The sequence below is a fragment of the Aythya marila genome (genome assembly GCF_965140915.1).
Source record: "Aythya marila genome assembly, chromosome: 2".
In the NCBI taxonomy this organism is placed as follows: Eukaryota; Metazoa; Chordata; class Aves; order Anseriformes; family Anatidae; genus Aythya; species Aythya marila.
Window position 1 is genome coordinate 104,803,197 of NC_139043.1, and position 27,644 is coordinate 104,830,840.

General features: G+C 36.3%; 1 protein-coding gene across 2 annotated transcripts in view; it reads left to right on the top strand.

Moving 5' to 3' along the window:
• Positions 1-27,311, top strand: part of LAMA1 (laminin subunit alpha 1) — a 103,226-nt gene extending 75,915 nt beyond the window's left edge. For both annotated transcript variants that reach the window (XM_082754441.1, XM_082754440.1), the window contains 24 exons: positions 721-859; positions 2,041-2,134; positions 3,363-3,479; positions 5,404-5,586; positions 5,895-6,049; positions 6,493-6,636; positions 7,449-7,582; positions 7,870-8,020; positions 8,564-8,688; positions 9,597-9,747; positions 10,918-11,062; positions 11,693-11,834; positions 12,949-13,063; positions 13,263-13,433; positions 15,065-15,216; positions 15,730-15,915; positions 16,382-16,544; positions 17,654-17,766; positions 18,712-18,901; positions 20,926-21,084; positions 22,109-22,262; positions 23,030-23,163; positions 24,245-24,467; positions 26,110-27,311. In XM_082754441.1, coding sequence (XP_082610567.1) covers positions 721-859; positions 2,041-2,134; positions 3,363-3,479; positions 5,404-5,586; positions 5,895-6,049; positions 6,493-6,636; positions 7,449-7,582; positions 7,870-8,020; positions 8,564-8,688; positions 9,597-9,747; positions 10,918-11,062; positions 11,693-11,834; positions 12,949-13,063; positions 13,263-13,433; positions 15,065-15,216; positions 15,730-15,915; positions 16,382-16,544; positions 17,654-17,766; positions 18,712-18,901; positions 20,926-21,084; positions 22,109-22,262; positions 23,030-23,163; positions 24,245-24,467; positions 26,110-26,270 — 3,601 coding nt within the window. In that variant the 3' untranslated portion in view covers positions 26,271-27,311. The remainder of the gene's footprint in view (positions 1-720; positions 860-2,040; positions 2,135-3,362; positions 3,480-5,403; positions 5,587-5,894; positions 6,050-6,492; positions 6,637-7,448; positions 7,583-7,869; positions 8,021-8,563; positions 8,689-9,596; positions 9,748-10,917; positions 11,063-11,692; positions 11,835-12,948; positions 13,064-13,262; positions 13,434-15,064; positions 15,217-15,729; positions 15,916-16,381; positions 16,545-17,653; positions 17,767-18,711; positions 18,902-20,925; positions 21,085-22,108; positions 22,263-23,029; positions 23,164-24,244; positions 24,468-26,109) is intronic.
• Positions 27,312-27,644: the final 333 nt, after the last annotated feature.

Consider the following 27,644-nt stretch of genomic DNA (forward strand, 5'->3'; position numbering starts at 1 on the left):
ATGAGTGGGTTGCAATCCCAAATGGACTCAAATGCACTCTTAGAATTTTCAAGTTGGGAAGTTATTTGAGTTATTTCAATGGAAATAAATGGAAATAAAGTCCCAGGAATACTTCTAGGACTCTTGCTGCTTTGTCTTTTAAAATCAGCAGACGTGTGTTTAAAAATTAGCTTTTACAAGAATGGAAAATTGACACGTATTTTAAGTTCAGGAACAGAAGACTTTGCTTTGATTTAACACTGAGCAAGTCTGCTAATTTTGCTGCAGCCAGACAAATCCAATAAAACAAAATTTGATATGGAATAGCTTTCAGATATTCATATTTCTTCCTTGATTCTGTATTTTGCTTTGCTTTTGAGTTCCAGCTAGGAATGTGTTTCTGTTATGTTATGTTTAGGCAATGTGATTTGTTTGTTCTTCATGTAAAATGTCTATGCCTAAGTGGCTTTATAAATGGAAAAACTCACCATAAACAACAAGGAATAAAATATAAAATGAATAGCATTAGGTTTTCAGGTGATTTGGAACTGATTTTTTGGTTCAAAATAATTAACTGTAATGAAAGCCCTTGTGTCACTTTTGGGTACATTCAATTTTTAGAGTACATCTTTACTTTAGAGTATTCTAGAAAGATGTGCATGTTGTAAATGAAGACATAGAACTTGTTGTTTATGTTGCTTGATTCATAAAAAGAGAATTATTTGTTAATCTCCTGTTTAGTGGCCTCTCTAAAATAAGGAACGTGACTCTGAATGCAACTGCTGCTGTCTACACCCACTCCAATGTTAAAAGTGTGATTGAAAGAACAGAGAGTCTGGCAGATGATGCATCTAGAGTTGTGAATGGCCCGTTGGATCTGGTAAGTACTGATACTAGTATCTTAATTAACTTCCCTACCATTTTGGAGTATTGCTTCTTGTTTCTTGCACTTGCTGGAATCTGGGTCTTTTTGATGATGGCAGCCTTTTCTGCTGGCTAGAGTATACTCCATCCTGAATCTATTCTCCAAGGTGGTAATGGTACCAGATTTCAGTTCTGTTTACCTTGCTTTCCTCTTTGCCAAAGTACTATTTTTACTGTGATTTTTACATCTAACGCATGGTTAGCTGGACTAAATTTTGTTCTGTGTGTTTATCATCAGTCATCTAACATACATACCTGTAGGATTTAAGTTGACAGTCCTCTGGTGCTCCCTTTCTCTTTCAGAATTATTTAGCCACCTTCTTGCTTGACCTATCCCTATTCCACTTGTATCTGGATATTCCCAACCACAGTTGCTTTGCCTAGTTGAGGACATTTCATATTTTTGTCCTATCTGTCATTCCTCTGCCTTGCAAAAATATCAGGTTGTTATTAAAACAGTAGATTAGTAAATCCTGACCAGTTATTATTATTTTCATATTGTTCTGTTTTTCCCCTTTTATCTCTTTGCATGTTTCACGATTGTAAACCCAAGGAAAGAACGAGCTACATTTTACATGTGTCATGCATATTATTCCTGCAAACATAACAAATGCATATAATGCATATAATGTGATAGTGATCAAAATGTAATTGCTTTGTGAGCTTGTTTGTTATTTTATATTAGTCTGTCTTATTAAAACTTCACACAACATGAGTATTTTTCAAGATTTTCTAGATGGAGAAATGGGTTAAAAGAACACTTTAAAGACTGGAATTTTCAAATATTTCACTTAAAGGGCTCAGTGCTGAAAATTTTGACTTAGAACTGGTACTAAAATTACTGATGTTCCAAAAGGCAACAATGAATCAGTAGCACTGTTCAAACTAGAATTTAATAGTTTTTGTTTCAATCTTTTTTTTTTTTTTTTTTTTTTTTTAAGTGACCCACAAAGAGATTATTGCGTCACACTCACGGACAAAAGGTTACAGCTTGGATTGTTTTTATTTATGCTTTATAAAATAATAAATAGAATGTCACCTAAATAGTGAGAATAATCAGTAACTTGCAGTAGACATCCAAAGATACTTAAATGTTTTCAATTGGACTGATTTCTATTATTTTTCTTTCTTCCTTAGCCAGAGGAGTCTCTCAGTCTTCTTGGAAAAGAAGCTCTACTGCTTAGCTCCAAATTTCAAAATGAAGCAAAAAATCTGAAGAAAAAAAGTAATGGTCAGTTCTTTAGATTTCACATTTCTGGTTCTATTTCTTTTTCTGTATCCTGCTTGTGATGGATTTATTTTATCTTATGTTTTTAAACGAACATAAGGTAAGTTACAACATTGCATATGAATTTTTATACAACTGAGATTATTTTTGTGTTCAGGATTCAAGTATTGTTTTACTTTTTTGGTAAGAACGTAGTTAAGTAAACACTTTAAAATTAACCTTTACTATATCTCATTTCATAAAGCATTCAAAGTAATACTTTCTTTAAATCACTGTTTTTCCGAATGCTATGAATTAAGTCATTAGGGTCTGTGCAGTAGTTGAAGGACAAATGTAATTCTTGAAGAAATGCATTCATCCAATTTGATCTAATAGATCATGGATTACATACAAGTATGTAGGACAATATATCTAAATAATATTGTTTTTCTTGATCCTTTTACACAGTTGAAATACAATAACAAGATGAATATTTTTTTTGTCTGTAAAAAGTGCCTTTTGGCTCAGCATCCTGCTATAAATTCCAAAATCCTTTTAGCTTGTTGTTACTCCAGAAAGATCAGCAAAGCTTTTTAGTTTGCACCACAGAAGTTCAAAACCATTTTGAACACGACTGTTTAGGAGCAGCATCTGGCCCTATGGAAGCTGTGGACAAAACTGGTTAGAAGATGCATGTTTCACAAAGAAAAACAGTAACTGTAAAAAGGTCTTTGCTTTGAGTATCAATGGCTTTTAGAAATGTATAATTTTTTTGTAATTTGGATGGACAGAATGCACACTTTGTTGTTCATTCTGATCTACATATTTTCATTATTAGTGAAAGGATTCTGCGAACAACTCACAAACAAGAAAAAAGAAAGACACTCCTCCTTTCAGTTTCTACTGTCATATATCAAAAAAAAAACAGTCAAGAACATCATAAAAATTATAAGGGTTTGCCATCTTGGAAACATTATAATTTATAGCTTTCTCCCTGACTATGTTTCTACCATTTCAGTCCAATGGAATTGTCCAAAAAGGATAGCTTTGCATGGAACAGCGCCCACAGGAGTTTATTTGGACATACTGCATTAATTTTAGGTTAATGTTTTTAAAACACTCTTTCTGTTGAGGAAAACAAAGTTTTATTTGATTAAATAGCCAAATGCTTATTATCTTTGTATGTTGGTTTTGTGTGGACTGTATGGTATTTGTTTATGCACAGAAAAATCACAATTATTTTTTCCAACAGGCCTTGTATTTGAATTGAATGGATTGAACAAAAAGGTAGAAAAGATTCATGAAAGTGCTATTAAAATTGTCAACCAGCTTAATGATTCCCTGATGACACTAAAAGCATTGCCTAATGGTAAGTGAAATCGGTATTGACATTCTTCTTGTTACAGAACAGTCCAGTACAATCATAATAAAATCCTGCCTATCATCTGATGGGAGAAACCTAGCAACAAACTAGACTGGAGACTCATTTAGCTTCCTGCCTTACAAGGAATATTTTCCATTTTTAGTAACCATAAAACATAATTTGGTTATTATACAGGGTCTGTAGTCTGATTCCCATTTCACACTGTGGTAAATCAGGAGGGGATCTGAAAGCAATGGAATTACACTAGTATGAGAAGAGAATGAAGTCCTAGAATATTTGATCCCACATGGAGAGAAACGTTATATGACGTGATGTTTTGCTTTCTTTTGATATCTTGTTTCAAAATCATTTCTTCTCTGCTACCCATCTTATCATGTGCATCTAAATATTTTCTAGTTGTAAAAGCTGAATTCATTTAGCCAATGAAATGTTCTTTTGGTGTTTTTCCAAAGCAAAACCAAAAAATCCATTTTTTTAAAAAAAAGTCATTATTTTGGATAAAGAGGAGTCCTAGAGCTTCACTGAAGCTAGTAAAGAAAATGTCTTTCATGTTGTGAAGAGGAGGGTCTGAAATACTTTACCAACTTTTATTTTTTATTTTTTTTTAAGGTAAATTAACACTCCTAAAGGAGTGCATGGGTTGTTGGGTTTTACTGTATCTCCAGATTAGAACACTAAGTCCAGAGCTTTAAAATACCCTTTTTATTGCTCAGGCTCTTAACTCACACTAAGGAGTGATATTAGTGACGATGTTACACTGGACATTAATTGCAGGATGCTATCTGACATTAAGGTACACGTTAAAAATGAAAGCATCATTAAAATCATGGAACAGCCCTCCTTAACTCATAGCTTAATGATGTTTGATTTTAATTTGTTGTTTTATTTCTTGAAGTTTTCTGGTTTTTATCTGGACAGAGATTAATGATTGTATTGCCCTCTGCCTAGGGTAGTGGTAAGAAGGATCCCTGCAGACCTAAATCAGGCCTTTTGTGCCAGTTGCAGCATCTTCCCTCTATTCCTTGCACAGGGACTGTAAGGGGCAGGCTGATAATTGGAGCAGTATGCTCACTTTATAAGTGCTCATATCCAAAAACAAAGGGTGTAATAGGCCTTCTGCCTTGCCAGCTTTCTGCAGGATGCAAAAAGTGAGTTTCAGACTAGTGACTTGGGGTGCCAGCATTTGTTCAAGGAACTTAAAAGCTGTGACCTTGATGTATTCAGATAACCTCCCTGTTGGAACAGACAGAATGAAGTTCTCCGTCACATCATTCTCTGTCTACATTGTTTTCAGAGCTGGTCACAAAAAATGAAACTTCTTTTTTACCCCAGAATTCAAACTTGGTTTAATCAATCTTTTTATCAAAAAACTTGAAAATCTAAAGTGACTAGACTTAATTGAAATTGCAGTATAGTCTATTATGTATATATATTTGAGGAATACAGTATTATATATGTGCGTATATGTGTATGAGCAGACATTTACATGTATAGCTATATCCATATCTATATCACCAGCATGGGAGCATCTACCATGTTTTTAGTTCAGGGCCATAGTCATGGCCATTTTCCACCTTACTAACTGGGCAAGAGGAGTTTGCACCAGCCTACTCTGGCCCTCCAGTTTCACAGGAGGTAAAGTTCTCACTCTGTAAGACACGGGGCATTCAATAGCTACGCAAAATTAAGTATCAATAGGTCTTGGTTTGGAGCTCCTCTTAAAACCTGAAGTAAACAAAGATAAAAATATAACTCTTACTATAAAAAGCCTGTAACTGACAGCATTTCTAATGTTTTGATTATGGCTATAACTGTGTTGTTATGAAGCAGGCCAGGCATTTATTGCTCTCAAGTATTTATGAAAGCTGTGGTTTTATTTTTTAATCTGTGAACTGCCACTGTCTTTCAGGTACAAGGAAATATGTGCTTGAGGTGAAAGAGCTGGCTGTGTCTGCAAACACCAGCACCGTGGTGGGTTTAAGCCACTTTGGGGACTTCAATCAAAAGCTCCTGAATACTTCGTCTACATTGTCCCGAGTTAATGACACATTGAGGAAAACTAGTGAACTTATAACTGATTCATCAAAAGTTGGTAAGTTTGCTGCTTCATTACTCTGTAGAAATGTCACTGCTTGCAGAAACAGTACTAATATTAAAGTTTAATGGGCATTAAATATGTCTGATGGACTGAAAGTTTCATCCCAGTTCAATAAAATTGGGCTAACTTTTTAAAAGACCTCTAGAGGAGTCTCATAGGATGCCTTTAAGTATGCACATTCCTTACTGATATTTAACATTGCTGAAAACAAAATGGTCAGAAATAAGTTAACTATTTTAGCAATTAAATATTTTAGCATTTCTCTTTCAACCTGCTTCAACGTTTCATTTACATTTTGCCAGCAATCACAGCTGAAAAACAAGTTAAAGAGGTCAAAGCACAAGCAAGTCTTTTACTTAATAAGCTGAAACCTCTGAAAATACTAGAAGAGAACCTCAGCAGAAATTTGTCTGAAATTAAAGAGCTCATCAGCCAAGCCCGCAAGCAGGCAGCATCTGTAAGTACCATCACTGCAGACTTAACTGGCTTCACTTTCATGTTTAACACAGAAATTCTTTGAGAATTTCTTTGAGAATTTCTGTATCTTTATTTTCTGAAATCACTAAATTGGCTTTTTTTTTTTTTTTTGATATATGAGCTTTTGACCAAAGATTTATTGTTATTTTCTGAGGTATTTGAATAGTTTGATCTATTGGCTTCAAATCTCATAACTGGATGAGTGAATTACGACACTTTCCTTTCTTCTCTATCTGGGAATCTCTTTTTTTAGCGATACCTAGGAGACTGATAAGATCTAACCCCAGTAGCAATACTAAAGTCACATGAAAGTATCTCAACAAATTGCTTTTATTGGTTGGTCAGAAGCTAAGTACATATTTCAGAAATATATGCTGTGTACACTGAAGATTGTTTGGATTCCATTTCCTCTTTTCCCCACAGATTAAAGTTGCGGTGTCAGCAGACAGAGATTGCATTCGTGCCTACCAACCCCAGATTTCATCTACAAATTACAACACTCTGACCCTTAATGTGAAAACTGCTGAACCAGATAACCTCCTTTTCTACCTGGGTAGCAATGGAAAGGTAAGTTTCTGATGTACATTCATCAGAGGTGATATTAATCAAATACTTTAAATGGCCATATATATAGTTTTTTCCTACTTGAATTCAAACTAAGAACCCAAATGTGACTGCTTGCAGACAAAAGTGGTCTCTAAGGGTGGAAATATTTTTATGCCTTTGACTGATTCCATGGAGATCCTCAAAGGCAGAGAATAAAAGCACTTGATTTGTTAGCATTGCTTCTTGTCCGTGTCATGAATCTCCACCTTTTCCCATTCTGTGTATTAACCTCACAGAGTGTGACACTCTGTGTGATGTTTTCATAGTATGCTGAAGTACATCAGGCATTTTGTTATCACAGAGAGGACTGAATTTGGCCCTCATGAGCACAGCACATCTACCTGGTTGAAAAGGAGCATGACAGCTTAGTGTCATGTTGCCTTTCTCTTCCTTCCCTCTCCCATTCTAATAAATGCACAGCTGTTACTTCATTGTGGCACACTATCATATGATAATACTTTTTCATAGACTGGTTCGTCACTTTACATATACTCAGAAAGAAGTTCGTATTTGTATGTGTATGTAAACAATATCACGTCTTTATCAAGTCTTTATTTAAAAAAAGACTCAACTGCTTGTCTGTAAGCTGAGTTTCTTTGTTTCATTAAAGGTTTTTCTTTCACTGGGCTTGATTTCACTAAAAGTAAACTCTAAGGATGTGCGGACATGAATCTGGAAAAATTTTCTCAATGTTACATGTTAAAATTAAATATATAGAATAGAAACAGCATGCTCAATATGAAGTATTTAAAATAAGCACTGCTGTTTTTCAGACAGACTTCCTTGCAGTAGAGATGCGACGCGGTAAGGTAGCTCTTCTTTGGGATTTGGGCTCTGGATCAACAAGAGTGGAATACCCTGATCTTCAAATTGACAACAACAAATGGCACAGAATACACGCAACCAGGTAGTTAAAGTGTGAATGGCATTATTATTGGAGGTCTAAAAAGACAATCAGAAATAAGTTTGGTGGAAACTGAGATAAGGATTTTTTGTTTTGTTTTTTAAATTTGATTGCTGTATTATAGAAATGTCCATCTACTTAGTGAATGAACTCACCAGAAACCACACAAAACATCTGCTGAGTTTTCTAATGACAAGATACTTCTTATCCTTAAAGAGAGAAGTTGATAGCATGTGCTGATTAAGCTTGGTGTTTTCTAAAACTGCTTATTATTATTTTTGAATTGGCAGGTTTGGAAAAACAGGTACACTCAGCATAGAGGAAATGAACTCCAATCAGAAGTCTTCATCTAAATCTGCAACCTCTCCTGGGATAGCCAGCATACTAGATGTTAACAAATCAACACTGATGTTTATCGGAGGACTTGGGGGGCAAATCAAGGTTCAATTCTGAAATCAGTATTCTGTTATATGTTATTTTTGTGATGTTTGAGATACACCTTTAACTTAGCAATAATCACATGAGTTGGTTATTTCATCAAGAAATGCCAGGTACTTTGAACCTAAAGCAAAGATGCTGTAAGGAAGTTCTTCAGTATTCTGAACTTAGTTTTGCCTGGAAAATTCAGCATAAATTGTTCACCAAGATAGGCTCTGTGTGCATGTATAACGCATAGATATTACATGTTGAACTCCTTTTTTTTGGTTTGCTCTTCCATGGCTTCTTTTGGGTTGCCATTGTTCATGCAATGAGAAATGTGAGTAGGTCAAGGACATAGTTATCTCACTTTTTTACTTGCTGCAAATCTAATCTATTATGATTTAAATGGTAATTGTTAATAGTTATGCTAAGCCATGTTCTTTTATTATGACTTAAATATAATTAAAATTTTAGAGTTCAAGAAAAATAAGCAAGCAGAAATTTGGCTTTATAAATTTCAGAATACTTAGCATTAATTGTATTCATAAAATATTTCTCTTACAGAAATCACCTGCTGTTAAGGTGACACATTTTAAAGGGTGCATGGGAGAAGCATCCCTGAATGGCAAATCTATTGGTCTTTGGAACTACATGGAAAGAGAGGGCACATGCAATGGGTGTTTTGGAAGGTATTTTGTCTTACTCTTTTGAAATAAATTTAGAGTCATGTAGAAAATATATTTCTGTTGCAGCCAAAAATAACAAACTCAGGCAAATTGCAGTGCTTCATTGATCATTAACTTACAATTCTGAATATGTTAATCTGAATGTGCTAGTGGTGTCAAATAACTTAATTGTGCATAATTTTATCACTTATTAATACTTTTTTAATAGAGTTCTGTGGTTGTGATCTGTTTTGTGCACTGATTGGGGACTGTCAGTAAATCAATATATTTTGGAATGTTTGTCTTTCAGTAATTTGTAGCAAGATACATTTATTCTTTCCAAGCATCAGACACACTGTAAAGCACTTTTACGAAAAAGTCCAAAACTGTAGCTACTGAGCTTGCTACCCATTCCTGTGTGTGACAGACACAGGTGAAAGGTGATTGCAGACTGTGCTATTTTTATGTTTAAGGAATGGAAAAGAAAGTAGATTGTTTTCCCTTTTGCAGAACATTTCGTGTAGAAACAGCAGAGGGTGCTGTTTGATTGGATGAGATATTTTTACAAAATCTTATATTACAGAAAAAGAGGCTAATAGAAAATGTATTGTAAATGCTCTTAGGCAAATCATTTTGATAAATGTATCACAAGTTTAAAGTAAGAGGGTGTATGTTGTAGCAATTATTTTATCTTCTATATATCCTTCCCTGAGGCTAAAATATGCATTGTGAGATTCTATAATGAAAGTGGCCTTTGGCTGGAATCCTTTAGTTATTTGTAACATCAAGATTCAAGCTTCTTTCTGCACTTTCTAATCATACTGCCTAGGGCCTGCACCAACTGATTTAACTTTTCTTATATTTTATATAAAAATGACTGGAAAAACACAAATCTTCAGTTAACATTTTAGTTCTCTTCTCAACTTCCATAGCCCACAGGATGAAGACACTTCATTCCATTTTGATGGCAGTGGATACTCAGTTGTGGAGAAGGCTCTTCGCTCAACAGTGACTCAGATAATAATATTTTTCAGCACCTTTTCACCTAATGGGCTTCTTCTATATCTTACTTCAAATGGCACTGTAAGATTTGGATTCCTAAACTATCAAAATTTGTGTTTAGATCACTTGATAATTTCTCGCTTCAATTTATCTGTGTTAAAACAAGTTATTATCTTTGTATATATTATCATCTGTGATTGATATTATGAGACAAAGGAACAAGAGAACATGAACATGAGACAAGAACTCTAGAGATAACTCTTCAGAGCAAATGTTCATATATACTAAGGCCAGGATTAAGCAATGAAAAGAATTATCCATCCATTATCCATTTTAATTCTGAGAGAAAAAATAATGGTTAATTAACTAAAGACAAGAAGAAGAAGTAGGGATGATGAACTAGTGGTGTTTTTTTGTTGTTGTTGTTTGTTTGTTTTTATTTTCTTTTTCCTCTATTGGAGAAATCTTGCCAGGATGTAAAATCTTTTGGAATTGAGCTTGCAGGAGGAGAGGAAAATATATTATTGAATAGAAATATTAAATAAAAGCCATGAGATTTGAATTCAGTAAACTGAAATAAATTAAATAAAATCTATCCTCCAAGAGCAGCATAACCTAGACCCATGTCTAGACCTTCATTGTTATGTCATACAGTTTACCACGTACTTTGGTGATTTTCCTTTTCCTGAAGGAGAACAAAGCTTTGTTTAGATGCAAATTGTTCTAGAGGCAGTACATAATTCATTTGATTTATGTACTCACTGCTTGAATGTGTTACACAATGATATGTGACTTAAATTTTACAATGTACAGGGAGGCAGTTTCAATATGATATAGAAAGACTCTTGCTTCTGTTGGTCTAAATAGATGAGAAGAAGCTTTTTCCATCTTGCAGAAAGAACACTATTGTTTGATCTTTATGATAACAGTCAAATCAAATTACTTTCAATCAAAATATAAGAAAGCAAATGTGACATTTGTTGTTTAAACTTCTGCCTGCTGAATAATCAAGCTTGCTGATTAATTTAAGTAAGAACAACAACAAAACAAAGGAAAGACATCCTGATGAAGTACAAAGAATTTAAATTTCCTAAATATAGCAAAGATAAATGTCTTCTGCCCAACAAATAGCCTAGGTACAAGAGATATTAACCCTTCTTCACACAGCAGGCCAAACCTGCCAAGTATGCATCCTTTTGGAAGATTTTATTTCCACTAATTTATTTATTTTTTCTTTTCTTTTTCTCCCAGAGAGATTTCTTGTCCCTTGAGCTTGTTGATGGCAAAGTGAGACTGACTGTTGATCTAGGTTCAGGACCTCTTGCTCTTACAACAGAAAATCGTTACAATAATGGAACCTGGTATAAAATTTCATTCAGTCGGAACAAGAAACAAGGTAGGTTTCAGGCTGAAAAAACAGGTGTCTGCACACATACAAATGTTCCCCGCAGGGGAACATCACTGCAACCAAATCTGGACACTTCCAATGCAGAGATTCTTTAGCAGCCATTCCGATATTACTTTGCTAAAATAAGACAGCAGAAATACAATGCAAATCTGATTCTTAATTTGGCACATCTTATAAAGAGCAGGCAGTGCAGAAGCTGCCAGAAAACATATCAATAGTCCTTAAACAAGAGGTCTTTTTCCAAGCCTGTATATTGGGGAACATGTTTTCTGATGGGCAGTTTCTTAGTAAATCGTACAACAGAGCTTTGGGGCCTGTGTTTGGGACGTAATGCATTATGATGGAAGTAATGCATTACAAATGATATGTGTTAATAGTTCATATTCTCATATATGCATTTTCCTGTAGACTTCCCCAGATTTGATTTTGACAGAGAAGAATGAATGAGATTAAAAGAACAGCTGGAAGTACAATAAATGACTCACTCAAGAAATAAGAAGATTGTTCATACAAGTTTGACTAAAAGCATACGTTTTCCTTTACTAGAAGCGAGATTGCCAAAATAGAAGAATCAGTATTGGTGTCCTCCTCTAGATCTTTACTATCTTTTCTTTTCAGGAATGCTGGCAGTTATGGATGCATATAACCTTAATTATAAAGAAACCAAGCAAGGAGAATCTCCCGGGGTTGCCTCAGACCTGAACCGCTCTGATAAGGACCCAATCTTCATTGGTGGGCTTCCGAGATCAAGGGCTGTGAGGTAAAGTGTGGTCCAACTTCTTCCCCTTTGCTAAGAATAAGCAGAGAGGAAGACATTAAACTCTGATATTCCACTGACATTAGTGGAAATCAGTGAAGTCTGACATCTTGCTGAAGATCTGTCTTTCTATCTGTCTTTCACCTTTAACTCTTAATATGGTGCTTTTCACTACTATGTCTGATCAGTTCAGATCAGGGACAACCTATTTTTCCCCTCTGTGGGTGATTTCTACAGCAGCCACCTGCTCTTTGTGTCCTGCTGCAGCAAGCGGTGCCTGCAGTGATGCTACTCTGATCTGTGAGACTCATGCTTTCCAGCTGGCATTTATGGTCAAAACTGCACTTTGGGATAAAAGTTCTACTTCACAAAGGAATTGTAATTCAGTTTTGACCTTTTGAAAATTCACGTTTGAACAAATACAAGAGAACTAAATGTAAACAGATCAACAAAAATCACTACAAATATACATGTATGTTTTATGCAGGTCTCTAGTTTTTACTTTTTGTATTGTACATCCCTGCTGAACTTGTAAAGCCACAGTTGTTCCAATGGATTCACTTTGAAAAGATAAATATGACTAAAAGAAAAACTTAATTGAACTGTCTCAACAGTAAGGTAAACTCTAGGGCAGTATTTATCTCTGTATAGTTATTTCTCTCAGCTGCAGTCTTGCTAATATTAAATGGCATAGGAGCCTGGAAGGGATTATGGCAGGACAGTCTTAGATTTCTCTGACTTAAGTGTCCTCCAGTCTTATGAAATGAAATGAAATGAAATGAAATTGAATTGCTTGGTAGTATAGAGCTACAATTACCCTCCCATACAAGAGCCATCAAATTTCAGCTGAAGGTTCAGCTGAAAGTTTTGGAAAATGAGCTCACCTGTGAACACAGCACTACGCGCTTACGGGTTTCTATTTGGGTACAGTGCTATCTGGCTCTTTTTCACCCTGTTTAAGGGTAAAATCCAAATTACCCCTCTTTTTGCCTACACTGGCCTGACTGAATTCTTTAAAACAGATTCTCTCTTTTTCATATTGAAAAGAGCTTAATATTTTATCCCAGAATATTCCAAGTACTACTTCTTGGAAAAAAAGCCTCTTTTTGTCTTTCAGAAAAGGTCTGAATAGTAGAACGTATGTGGGATGCATCAAGAATCTGGAAATATCCCGTTCAACCTTTGACTTGCTTAGAAATTCATATGGAGTAAGAAAGGGCTGTGTATTGGAGGTAGGAGACCCTTGGGTTTTGTGATCTGAATTAATATTATTGAACAACGAACAGTAATGCTTGTGAAAGAATATAGTGAGTTGAAATGGTGTGATCTGGAAAAATTCTAAGCTAATTAATCTATGTGTGAAATTATTTTTTCTCACTGGGGTCTACAACAGGACAAAGCCAGTAATTATTTCTCTTGCTCATAAAATAGCCTATTCGTACTGTGAACATCTTGAACAATGGATATATTGAGTTGGAACCTAAGTCTTTAAGTCCAGAATCAGAACTGATGGCAACTTTTGCTACAAAGAACAGCAATGGCATCATCCTTGCTGGACTCAGTAGAAGAATGGAGAAGCGACAACGCAGACAAGCACATTTGGCAAGTACTGAAAAAAAATATGTTTTTTGGTTCTGTTTTTACCATTTGTATTTTAAAATATCGTCAAATTTGTATGAAAGTAATTTGCAAAAGATGAGAAATAAATATCTGATCAGATATTTCTGATGGCTGTATGGCTGCATACAGAGAGTTGCAGTCAACAGCTCTGTGCCAGTGTTGAGTGGTGTCTCTCAGGAGTCGGTCTTGGGACTGAAAGTGTTAAATATTTTTATCTTTAACGACATAGACAGTGGGATCAAGTGCACCCTCAGTAAGATTGCATATGACACCAAGCTGAGTGGTGCAGCTGATACACCAGAAGGAAGGGATGCCATCCAAAGATACCTGGACAAGTTAGAGAAGTGGGCCCACATGAACTGAACTGAAGTTCAACAAGTCCAAGTGCAAGGTACTGCACCCGAGTCAGGGCAATCCCAGGCATGAGCACAGACTGGGAGAAGAACTCACTGAGAACAGCCCCGAAGAGAAGTACTTGGGGCTTCTAGTGGAAGAAAGGCTTGACATGAGCCAGCAGTGCATACTTGAAGACCAACTGCATCCTGGGCTGCATCATCAGAGGAGTGGCCAGCGGGGCGAGGAGAGGTGATTGTCTTCCTCTGCTCCACCCTTGTGAGACCCCACTTGGAGCCCTTCATCCAGGTGTGGGGCCCCCAGCACAAGAAGGATGTGGGGCTGTTAGAGCGGGTCCAGAGGAGGGCCACAGGGATGATCAGAGGATCAGAGGGCTGGAACACCTCCTATGAAGAATGGCGGAGATAGCTGGGGATGTTCATCCTGAAGAAGAGATGGCTCTGGGAAGACCTCATTGCAGCCTTTCAGTACTTTAATGGGGCTTGTAAAAAAGATGGAGAGTTACTTTTTACCTGGGCAGATAATGAATGATAGGACAAGGGGGAATGTTTTTAAAGTAAAAGAAAGGAGATTTAGATTAGAGGTCAGAAGGAAATTCTTCACTCAGAGGGTGATGAGATACTGGCACAGGTTGCCCAGAGAAGCTGTGGATGCCCCATGGCTGCAGGTGTTCAAGGTCAGGTTGGATGAGGTCCTGGGCAACCTGATCTAGTGGGTGGCAACCCTGCCCAGGACAGGGTGGTTGGAACTAGGTGATCAGTTAGCAGAGACTTGTTGAAAAGATCCAGAATACCTCTGGAACAAAAAAATTGCACATGAACTACACACTGTGTATTACTTTCCACTTCTGATAGTCAGAAGTCAGTTAGTGAAGCATTTGAGATGAACAATGAACTCATACCTGGTGGACTGTTTTGGAGCTCTTAGAATCCAAGGATGAAGTGTTAGTAGGAATACCGGTCCCTCTCTATTTCCTTATTCTAAGCTGGTATGTGTGTCTATACAAACAGAAACCTGATTTTTTTTACCTGATTTTTTTATTGTGACCAGAGAAATGTTCAACTTTCTTGTATCCTGTTAGAAGGCTTTGCATTCTGTGAGGTACCAATATATACCTACTAGTCTTCGAGTTTCGTTAATATTTGTTTACAGCAAAGTTGGAGGCAAATTTGTCCAAACTATGTTCTATTAACACATTGAATGAGCGACAGAAAATGGAGTTGCATTTAAAAAAAATAATCTTCTGGTTAAATCCACAGCCCTTCTTTTCCATCATGCTGGTTGATGGTCATCTTGCAGTGCATATTAATGCTGGAGATAGAACAAGTACTAGAAAAGTAATTCTTCAGTCTGCTAATGGAACGTACAGTGATGGACAAGAACACTCTCTTATCCTAATTCGGAATAAGAGGTACATGTGACTGTGAACAGTTCTACCTGTTTAATTATTGTATGCCATTGTCAGTTCACTGCACTCTCTGAGGAACTGCCTTTGCTTGATCATTAGGTGAAATAATCAAAGTTGTGTTTTTTCTGCTGTTAATGGAGGTGTTTGATTGATATGGTAATTATATACAACACACAGCCACGGATTAAATTGTATTTAAAAGCACTCAAAATCTCCAGACAGATTGGGCCACTTGAGTGAAGATGCTAAATAATATTAGAAAAAATACAGCTATCGAAATAATTTAGAAACATATCTATCAAAATAGCTTGGAAAGATACTCAACAAATCTCTACATGTTAAAAATTATCTACAGAAGTTCTTCTATTTTTTTGTTATAGACATTGAAAGGATTACCAAAGTTATGAAATCTTAATTCCTTAGAACAGGATATTTCTGAGGATAAAAGGAATATTGTTGATTTGAATAAGAATGTCTGAGGCCCTTGTTGAATGTTTTTCTACTTTATCTTTTTAGGATCATAACTGTACAAGTGGATGAAAGTTCCCCTTCAGAACTGAGGCTTGGTTCATCAACAGAAATGAGTCCCATGAATATTTCCAACTTCTATGCTGGTGGCATTCCAGCAGGAGAGAGCTTCTTAGGGCTAAAAATGACTGGCTCCTTTCGTGGCTGTATCAGCAATCTTATTTTTAACAAGGAGTAAGTCAGAGTGGTAATTTCCATGTTTTGGAAAACTGTACAGTAATTAGTAATTGTAGTTTGTAATTGTTTTCATAAAATTACCCACTTGTTTTTTAACATGATACAAGCCTTATGCTAATGATCTGTTATCAAAACATGCAGAAAATTAATACTGAGTATTACCAGCTACATTTCTAAATAACATTAATAATGTCTTTAACGTGTATATAGATGCTGCACAAAATGCAACCCTCTGCTGTAGTCTCATCTGCATACATAAATGAAATAGTCTTCAACAAATATTTTCTATTATCATTGTTCTATGGTCAGATTATTTAACTCTTTTCAATCTTCTTGTGCCAGCATGCTGCTGATTTTTTTTCTCCTATTACCAGTGAAAAACCTTGTAAAATACTCTCCCTGTGCTTGTAAAATGTAGGGATTTGGGATTTCACCTTTTAATGTATTACTTTTTAAAACACAGACTTTTGGATTTCACCACTTCCATGAAGTATGAATATGTGGATATGGACAGCTGCTTTTTGTCAGAGAAGCCTAAACCAGCCATACAGCTAGAAGACTTTGATATTCAACCTGAACTTCAGGCTTTACCGGCTCCCATGAGGCCTCTTACAGATTCAAAAAAAGTATGTATTACAACAAGTCTCTATTGCCTCTTTTAGGAAAGAACTCAGGAGAAAGCTGCATTTCAGCTTTGTGGAGAATCTTCAAAATATGGGCTGTATAACAAATATAGTTTCTTCTATGGTATGTAGATGGTCAACAAATGTGGATTTTAATTGATTATTTCCTATGAAAAATTGAGATAGAAACCTGTGTAGCAGGTCTTTTGAAAGGGAAATGTAGTTAGGTTTATCATTGTTCAGGCAGCAACACTAAAAAGAAAAGTGGAGTGATAATCCCTCAGCAGAAGGACTTGACAGTAACTATTATCTTTAGTGTGTTCCTGCCAAAGTGACACCATGCTGAGGTTTGCATTAGCTGTGCAATTTAGCATTCACATTTTCCTGGTCACACACATATAGTCTCTGGTCTGTGTCAAGGACAAGGCACAAACCATTATAGAGACACAGTGCCTGAATACAGCTTGCTTGGCACCTGTTTCCTCTCACACAGTCCCTGTTCCCAAGAGAGAAGGCATCATTTCATCTCTCCTTCTGCAGCTGCACATCTTTATGATGAAGTGTTTCCAAAGCATCTTGAAATCATTTTTCTGTGGCAAAAGAAAGTAGGATTTTATGCATTTCATACAACTGTGGCTATAAAAAGAAACAAGCTGTCCTTACAGCTAAAGTATAGCTTTGACTCATGCTCTGTTACTCAGCTTTTTATTCCCTGAATCATAACAAAAATGTGCATCCTCACTAAGTGGTAAAATATTTCTACTAAGTCCATAAGATTTTCACTGAAATTCTACTCCATCTTCCAGCATTCATTATCAAAAGGACTATCAATTAAGAGAAATGTGAATGAATACATCTCAAACTATAAACATTTCTCGATAGAGAAGGCCAGTGTTATCTGTGAGACATAGCTTAATCATTACAACTAATTCTCTCTGAGACTAATGCTAGCTTGAAAGTATTAGGAGTTTAGCTTACTGATGTTACTCTCTGCTTTGTGGCTATCATGTGGCTCTGGTTTTTTTCTTACAAAGTTCAGCATGGGTGCATTGTCATTCAGCATTGCTGACAAGCAGCCGATACTGTTCTTAATGAAGTCCTTTCATTAACAGGTAGTATGTGCAAAAGATGAGCTGCCTGATCATGTTCAAGGTGCCCATCAGTTTGGACTTGCCAAAGGCAGCCACTTGACACTGCTCTTCAATCAGTCTACTGTCAGGAAGAAGTGAGTATCTCCTGAATCACGCATGCACACCTGTGTTATCTTGTATTGAGCTACTAGAAGTGGGATGATGGTTTTCATGCAGAATTATGAGTTTTGAAAATGGACCTTGCCTCAATTTCTGTGAGTTCCTCATGGAAGATGGTATTGTAACCACTGGATCATGATTAGCATGTCCCTAACACGTTTGTGGTTGTGACTTTATCAGAGTTCTGCTTTTTTTTTTTTTTTCCTTCATAATTAAGAGCCCTATTGAACCTCCTGTAAGCATTTTGGATTTCTGTTTTCCATATTCAGACCTCAGCTGTTCCTTGCTTCTTTGGGTAATGCAGATAACACCTTGCCCTCTCCTTTGGATTTTCTGCAATTGTACCTTCTATGTCTGTTTTACTCCCCAGGTCACCAAAGGAGATAAGACTACTGGAAAGAGTCACTCTTTTCTTCTTAGTTACCAAATATAAACATTACAGGGGTTGATGCTCTACAGGTCTAACCTAGTGTCTCCATAATAAATGACTGCTCCATAAATAGCTTTTTGGGACCAAAAGACTAGAAGCAGCTCCTCTACCTTTAAGCTTCTCTCTGTTCTCACTCTACTCATTTATATTCCAGCAAGTCTGGCCAGCAGTAATGGAATTTGTTCCTTCCTTGGGGCAATGGGCAAGCCTGCAGTTGCAAACAGCCAAGCCCATCCCTCTTAAAACCCAGCTCAGTGTGTGACAAGTTCTTTTTGCATTTCTAAGAGGTACAGCACTGATTTGTATTATGAAATACATTATAGGTCATGCTTTCATAGAATACAATGCAAATTCTACTTTTATGTCCTTTGTAATAAACAATGTCCTTTCTTAAAATTAAATTGGTTGAGGCTGTTCTCTGCCTCCAGAGAAGCTTTTTATCAATGCAGAAGAAAGTATCCATCAGTAACACTGAATTTTTGTTGTCTAGACTTTCTGTCCAGCTGAATCTCAGAACCTTTGCCTCCAGTGGTCTGATTTACTACATGGCTCACCAGAACCAGGTTGATTATGCAGCCCTACAGCTTCATGGGGGACAGCTCTATTTCTCATTTGATCTAGGCCGAGGAAAAGCAGTAGCATTTCACCCTGCTGTTGTCAATGATGGAAAATGGCATACGGTAGGTAGTCACTGATCTTGTACTCCATTTTCTCTTCCCTGGTGTTACTTGGATGGCTTTTCACTTCCTTTCCTGTGCAATTTCTCTGTTGAAGGGCAAACAGGATTTAACCCAGTCATTAAACCATACAGATAACTGTATTCAAGTATAATTACTTCCTTTTAAAATTCTCATTATGCATCAATTCCAGTAGCCAATTACTGTCAAGTATCTCAGATTATTTAGGAATAAAATAGTTCACTCATTATGTAATTAGCACAGTAGTCATCTTCTTCACTGGAGAAGAAACCAACAGAAAGGTCTAGAAACTCTGATCTCTTCCACAGAGAGCTTTCCATGCACTGTGCTACCAAAAACCTACAATTCACTGTGGGACAGAATGAAAAGGATTTATGGGTGCACAGTTTCTCCTTTCTCCCACTTACCACTTTAATATCCGAGCACATTGTAGGAGCTCATTTCATGAGCAGTTGAGCATATGGATAGTACGAACAGGGAAGCACTCTCTTTCTTTACCTTGGTTGATGCAACAAGAGAAAGCTAGATATTTGGAATGAACGGAAGTTGGAGGGAGAGAACTTGGCCATAAGAAGAGTTTGGGGAGAAATTATAGCTGTAGATTTCAGGTAATATGTAACATGCATGACCTTCTGTACAGAGGCTCTGCATCAGCCAGTTCCTCTGCACAACCCCACTGACTGTTGGTTCTGGCTTTCTTGGCAAGAAATTTCTGTGATATCTGCATAAGCTTTAAAAGCAGCTCTCACCACATGAGTTTTCCTTAGGGCAGATGAGGATGACAATATTCATCCTTCTCTTTGCTTGTCCGTATGTGGTGCCTTAACCCCAGGAAGTGGCTTCTCTGGGGCAAGGTGATTGATGACACAGGATTGCCACCTTTCCCAAGTGCCTAGGGAATCAGCAGAATTACTTTTTTTTTTTTTTTTTTTTTTTTTTTTTTTTTTTTAATATAAGCAGTCGAATAACAAACAGCAAAAACTACCATAAAGAAAGCAAACATGAACTTCTGTCAGAGAGAGATATCACAGATAAGTTCTGCTGTCTACCCTGAAGGGAAAAACATTCCAGGATTTACAGTTGCTTGTTTAAAATTAAATATACCTACATAAAACCTCATACTCATATCATCTCCTTTATAAGAGATGAACAGATTCTGTATGAGAGGTCTGCTGACCTACCTTTACTACAAATAGCATAAAAAAATGTGCTTGAACCTTTTTCTGAGATTAAGGCTGTCACACCATTTCAAAGCTGAGGATGATTATTGAAGTAGTTGTACAATCAATTTAAGCTAGCATGCATTGCTGCCAAAAGAAGTACTTCTTTCTGTTCTGTCATGTGCTCATATTACCCTGCTATCACTTTATTCCCTGACCAACACAAATGTTCATGAAACCTCACGTTGAACCTGATTAGGATTCTGAGTTTGGCTACAAGTAACTAGGGAAGAATAAATGGTTAGCTGACTACAAATCAATTACCTCATCTGCATGTGAGTAACTGTTTTAGTGCAAGGAAGGCATAGGGGCATGAATGAACAAGATGGACAGGACTGGACATCTTTTTGGTTGTAGCAAATTCATCACTGCCCATCATAAAACTGCAGCATAGGCCTATGCACTTCAGGGAGCTAAGATGGTACAGTTGCAGACTAGCACAGAACTCCACTTTTCAAACTCTGTTATGTACTCATATCTTAAAGCAATAAACCAGTCATTTTAAATATTAATTGTTAAGATATTGAAAAACTTGTGCAGACCAACACACAATCAGTGTAGGCCCTTGGGCAGGCAAGAAAGCAGTTTAACCTGCTTAGTTGCATTCTGAAGTGCAAGTCGTACCTCTGTGAATTTTAGGAGGACGCCTCAGTATAGTACATCAAAGCAAACTAACCTTTAAAAATTGTCTTTCTTGCTTTTTTTTTGGCAAACGATGACTAGGTGACTGATTCAGCTTACTGTTTTCATGCTCTTTTTTTTTTTTTTTTTTTTTTTTTTTTTCAGATAAAGACAGAATACGCTAAAAGAAAAGGTATCATCATTGTGGATGGACATGAATTGGTAGCAGTCAGTGCCCTGGGAGATGGCAGCACTTTGGATGTGGAGGGGAAACTGTATGTGGGAGGACTCCCCTTGGACTATGTGGCGAAGAATCTTGGGAATGTAAGAAGGTTTGAGGAGGGGCAAGGGCTGTTGTTGTCTGACAATGTGTGATATTAGAATGGTTGTACTGCATCAAACTCATCTGATTCAGTATCCTGTCTCTGAGGGGGAAAAAAAAGAAACAAACAACAAAGTTATGACCATTTACCAACTATAAATCTTTCCAGCTTTCTATGGCTTAGTGATTCTAGGATTCTAGCTAGAGGTTCTAGTCTTGTGTTTTATTAATAGTTCTTAATGGATTTCTTCTTCTATCAATCTCTTTGTTGAAAACAGATGAAGAAAGTAAGTTATGTTTAATAGTAGAAGAGAAAAATATGACCTAGAACCTCAAAAACTTTAGTACCTAAATCCTTTGGATTTAGAACTAGGACTTAAATATTTGAAAGGCTGGGATTAGCTGTCTGAGAGTAAAGCATACATGCTTTTAAAATGGTGGGTTTTTTTTGGTCACCTTCTTCCTTGTGCATGCCATTATCTTAGGGAGGAGTCTGGCATCAGTAGCAGTGTTTCTCAATTCCTGCATGTAATTTCTTCACCCTTGCTTTCTAATGGCATTGTAGGAATAACAAATATTTTAATACTTTGAGTCTGCAGTTGCTAAAAACAGTGATAGAGAGAAATGTGAATAAATCTTACTGCTGGATAGAACTCTGGTGATATGTACTTGCACAGTGTCTTAGAAAATCTTGATTTACATGTTAATTTGTTGAGGCATGTTTGAAATGTCTTTAACCATAGGGTTTATCCCTGCTCAAATTCAAGCAAATGCAGTTCTTTCTTACATTATAAAAAGTATATACTGTGTTCCTATACAATGCTTTTTTTTTTTGCTTCCATAAGACATCGTGTACGTTTGCAACCTTATATAAATAAATATAATAACTAGAAATGCAATTATGTAAATATTTTAGATCTTGATGTGTTTTGAGAGAATTTTTAATTTACGGTAACATGTAAATCACTGAAGGACCATAGCCGGAATTTTTATTATGCATTAACTATTGTGTTTCAATATGCCTAGGTGACTCACAGTATTCCTGCCTGCATTGGCAGCATGACCATTAACAGCAAGCAACTGGATAAGGAGAGCCCTGTCTCCATCTTTGCTGTGAATAAATGCTATGTAACAGTGCAGGAAGGGACTTTCTTTGATGGAAGTGGTTTTGCTGCTCTTTGTAAGTATCATTAAATGGAACTAGAACCTCACTGAATTAATGGTAATGAAAACAAACTGCTTTTAGGCCTTGCTGAAACTATATATAATTAATATGCCCTGCATATGTATTTCTAACTGAATTGCTTCAATCCCTATGTCCACAAGTGGCCTTTTTTTTTAAAAGGGGGATCTTCTTCCACAAGTGAAGGACCTAATCATAGAATTCTAAAATGGCTCAGGTTGGACGAGGAGATGCCCCAGCCCTCTGACCATCTTTGTGTTCCTCCTCTGGGGCCCACCCTAACAGATCCACGTCTTTCTGATTCTGAGTGCCCCAGACCTGGATGCAGCACTCCAATGCTAATGATTTGGGGAAAAGAAACAAACTATCTCTTTCTTCAGCAGCTAAGAATACCTATGTTCATGATATTACATGTATGTTGAGGTCTGTAAAGTGAATTGAGACAAAAATGATGCAGGGGAATTGTCAAATTATATGAAGCATTATATTAATTTACACTCTTTACTGTTTCTGCAGCAAACGAGATAGGATATATTAAATCTATATGAATCAAAGAAAAATATTTGGAAATTTTTCTTTTCCAATATATAATGTGAATTTTGACTTTGGACAAATTACTTGGAAAAACTTGACAGAGTTTCTACAAAGTCATATCCCAACAAACTAATTTACATCCTTTGTAGGCATTTTAGTGAACATGTATGAATGCTACTTTGTACTGTGGTTTACAAATCTTTTATTAGAAGCTTATAACTATTTTTCAGATAGAGAAGGTTACAAAGTCCGGTCTGATGTGAACATCACGCTTGAGTTTCGTACAACAGGCTTGAATGGTGTTCTCCTTGGGGTCAGCAGTGCTAAGGTTGATGCCATTGGACTTGAGATTGTAAATGGCAAGGTAGGCTACCCTGTGCTGGCATACTCATTTCATGAGGCTTTCTTAAATGTGAGAGGCTTGAACCTGCTGGGCTATTGGGTAGCACTAAATAGACACCAGTGAAATGTGATGGAGGCAAAATGTCAGAACCAAATCCCCAGAGGTCAGTCTCCACATTTCTTATTGTCATCATACAATAAAATGTGAGATTAACAGAATTCACTGGAACTTTTTCCTTTTTAATTTTAATTTATGTTAACCTGCAGCCACTGTGACCTCCTGTACTAGATAATTTGTATGGTAGACTGAATATATTCCTGTCTTGCAGTTTAATACATTTTCTGCCACAGAGCTAAACTTGTCCTTATTAAGCATATTCTTGCATGTACAAAACACCCTGTTTTGTAATCTCTTCTTCAATATTCATGAGCAATACTCGGAGCAATTAACTGTAAATCCACTGGCCGTTATGTTCCATAAGCCTTTTAACAATCAATATGTAGTACACCACTCATCTCCTGCAGTAAAAAATGCATATTTGATTGCTCTTAAGTATTTTCATTTCTCAGAAATAGCTCATTTTTTATTCAATGCTTCCCAGCTAGAGACAGCATTATATATAACTGTTTTTGTGGGATATACTTTCTCTGTTAATATTTACATATTAATCCTTACCACAGAGTTGGGGAAACATCTACTGCTTTGAAAAATAAAAGACATGAAAAATCAAATATTGGCAATGATAAGTGCTTTTAGTTAATTTTCTTTCCCTTTAACTAGATACAGTGGATCTTCTTTCAGATCTGAAGTCTCAGCTTTTCTGAGAAAAGGATTTGGTTGTATTTGTAAGAAACATTGAAATATCAAGTATACAAAGCTAAGCAACAGATCACTGTGTGGATGGATCTAAGTTTATTAGGTTTTAAAGATACTTCAGTAAGGACTCACGCTCTATCTATCAAAGTAAACATTGGCTTTGCATAATTACTGAGCGTTTATTAAAATGAAAATCTCTGCACCAGCATGATTTTACTTTTATCTAGAGAAATTGGTTCTTCTATTCTTACTTTATATCTTTCTTGGAATCTGGCTGTGTATACAGGTTTTATTCCATGTCAACAATGGAGCTGGCAGAATAACAGCTGCGTATGAACCAGGAGTCACAAATAGTTTATGTGATGGAAAATGGCACAAGCTTCAAGCAAACAAAAGCAAACATCGTATTTCACTGATAATTGATGGGAATTTGGTTCAAACTGATAATCCCTACATTCAGTCAACATCTGCAGACACAAACAATCCCATTTATGTTGGAGGTTATCCTGGTAGGTACAATAATATTTCTTTTTCCTACTCTCCCTCCTGTGTGCTCACTCTGTCATAAGAACTGGCTCCCCCAACCCTTCTCACTCAGTCATAAAGTTCATGATTGAGTTATAAAACATACTTACCATTTTTCACATTGTCACCGAGGTCACAGCATATTAATATTTGTGTGTTCTATCTTTGTGGAGGAATGCATTTAGCCGTTGTGTGAGTTGGCAAGATCAACTGAATCATTTTATTTCCTACATAAAACTACTCCTTAGTTCATGAGAAGGATTTCCTACATGTGGCTTGTCTTTCACAGTCTGTCTCAGGATTCACAGCATCCTGCCTGTGTACGTTCATGTTTGGTTCTCTTACAGCCAAATTCATATTAAGGCTTCCTTTTACATTCATCTAAGTAAAGGTTATACAGTGCTTTTATCTGCTTTATTTTTTGCTAATGTTCAATGTCAGGGGCTGTGCATGCAAAAGCCAAATTGAAGCAGATGCATATATGTCTCCCTCACTCTGTGTGTGTTTCCTTCTGATTTAACTGCTTGTCAGTCGTAGTATAATGGCAACATAAATAGATAGTAACACAAAAAATATATAATTGAATTGTTTGAATAGTGTAACTCATTAGCTGATAATTTGAACCAGGAGAAGTTGTTCATTAAGAGGGTTGAATTTGGATGATCATGAGCTTAGCCTTCTTGTAGGCATATAGAAATATGTTTATTTATTATGTTTTAAGAATCACATCATTACTGAGTAGGCTTTGTATCATTTTTAATATTCTGTACCTTTAAACATAGCATCAAATGCCCATCAAAACAGCTGTTTCAGTTTGTCAGTTCAAATATTTCCATTTGTGTGAAAACAGAGTGATGAAATCTCAAGGGCAAACTCAGCTTTTAAATATTTGGAAAGCTTTAGGGATAATACCTTAAAATGTTACAGAGCATTCAGTTGGACAAGGTTTTGGTTCTTTATGAAAAATGAATTAATGGTAATTAACTGGATCTTAATTAGTCTTATAGAGTGAACAGAGTATAGAGTGAAATTTTTCACAGGTTTTAAAGAAAAAAGAGTTGAATTCTGTACCGCCTTTTATTTGTAAATGCAATCTATGACTGTGTATAGCTCGGCTGATGCTTCATATTCTGTCTGATACAATTTTTACTTGGAAGACACATGTAAAATGGCTTTCTCCTCTCTTTTCCTCACTCTAATCTCCCATTGTCCCCTGGGGCAATTTATTCCTGCATACATGTAAGTTGTCCCAGTGCATGGCTAATGCTTGAAGGCAACAATGCCCATCCATGGTGGGATGCTAGAAATCAAGAATCAGCCTCTGCCAAAGCCAAACGATGCGGTAGAAGAAGAAAAGTCATCGCTGGGAGGGTACACTGTGAAAATAAACAATTATGGTTGGGATCAGTCAGATAAGTTTATTAAGATTCATTATTATTTATTATTAATTAATTATTTATCAAGATTTATTATTATTAAGATCATGAATGGAACTTGGTGCTCCTCTATTTTTTCTTTTTTCTGTCTCTTTTGTGACGGATGGGAAGCTATGAAATAGTAACCTGGATCTTTGTGTTGTTTCATTTCATTGGAGATATATTCTACATATTTCATATTTGGTTTCAGGTGACGTGAAGCAAAACTGTCTCACGAGTAAGAGCTCATTCCATGGCTGTTTGAGGAACCTTGTGCTGAACAAGGGCCAACAGGCAGAATTGTTTGACTTCAGCAAAGCTTTTGACCTGCGTGGAGTCTTTCCTCATTCCTGCCCTGGGGATGAGCACTGAACAGCAGTAAAGCCTGTCTGGATTAGAGAGTGTTAATTTTTTGTTTGTTTGTTGATCTGTTATTTTTCATTCTCATTTTGTAATGAAAAGAAGGTTTTGGTGCGAACCTGCATCTCTTTGATTTTATTTTTTTTCTGGTTGTTTCCAACTCAGGTCATCTTTTTTAGTAAGAAGCTCTATGTCTGAATTTTAACTAGAATTTTTCTAAACAACAAATACCTCTACTACAATGTTAATGGCGTTAATTGGGTATTTTTCTTTTGGGAATTTTTATTAATCAGTGTTTACAATATGTGTTCTCTTGATTACTTGACAGTATTTCATTTTATTGTGTCTTGGTCATTTTATAAACCAGCAATAATGTTGGATCATGTAATAAAACTACAATAAACTGCATTATTTCATGTAGCTCAGCAATTCATATATTTCAATTGGAAGAAAAAGAGCTGTAAGGTTATGAAGTGAAATGTACAAGTGCCAGCAGGGGGAGCAGGAGACTAATGGCATAACTTTGAAGGTATCAAATTCAGAGTCTAAAGAATAGAATTTCCTTGTTTATAGTTTATATGGTAACTCTGATCCCCATTCCTTCTGCTTAATATCCAGTCCTGGCCCCCATAAGCCACATTATCTTAGGCAGGACAAGAAGCAACTCCCCAGCACAAAGAAGCACGTGAAATACAGTGTTGGTGAAGAAACCATTGGGGTTTGCTTTGGCAACAACTGTGTATTTTTGCAAAGAGAACTAATGCATCTTTCTTGGGAAAACAGTATTTCTTACAGGATGAAAGGGAACACCTTCCATGTCCTAATTAGCAGGCCAGACAGCAGTTCTCTCTCTCTTTTCTTATTATGCCTGCCTCTCTTTCTAAAATGACGCTTCAATTCCATACACTTCCCCAAGTGTAGCTTGGGGGCTACATGCTGAATCTGACTCAAGTAAGAATGTGTACTCATCAACTGACTGGATCACTGACCAGTGGTGAAATGTGTCTGGTACTTACAGATGAGTCTATACTAAATGTAGTTCTTTATAAGTCACTTCCCTCTCCTTTTTGTCTTTGAACCAGCAGAGTTTTTGTCTGTGCCTCATAATTTTGTTTTTCTTTTTCCATGCATGTTTACAATTCCTTCCAAGGTCAATATCGTTCTACTTATTTTATAGTAGTTTTAAAATATACCATCTCCAATGAAACCTAAAGTACTTTGTTGTTAATTTAAGTGAGGCAGGATTATAAGTAGTGTCATTTTGTTTTGTGCATTGGAGTAGTCCAAGAGAAAAGCTCCTGAAGCAAAAATCCTCCACTTAAGCAAATGTGGCAGAATGTGGTCTTTTATCTTTTTGTGTACTTGTTCAGGTGGTGTACCAACAGA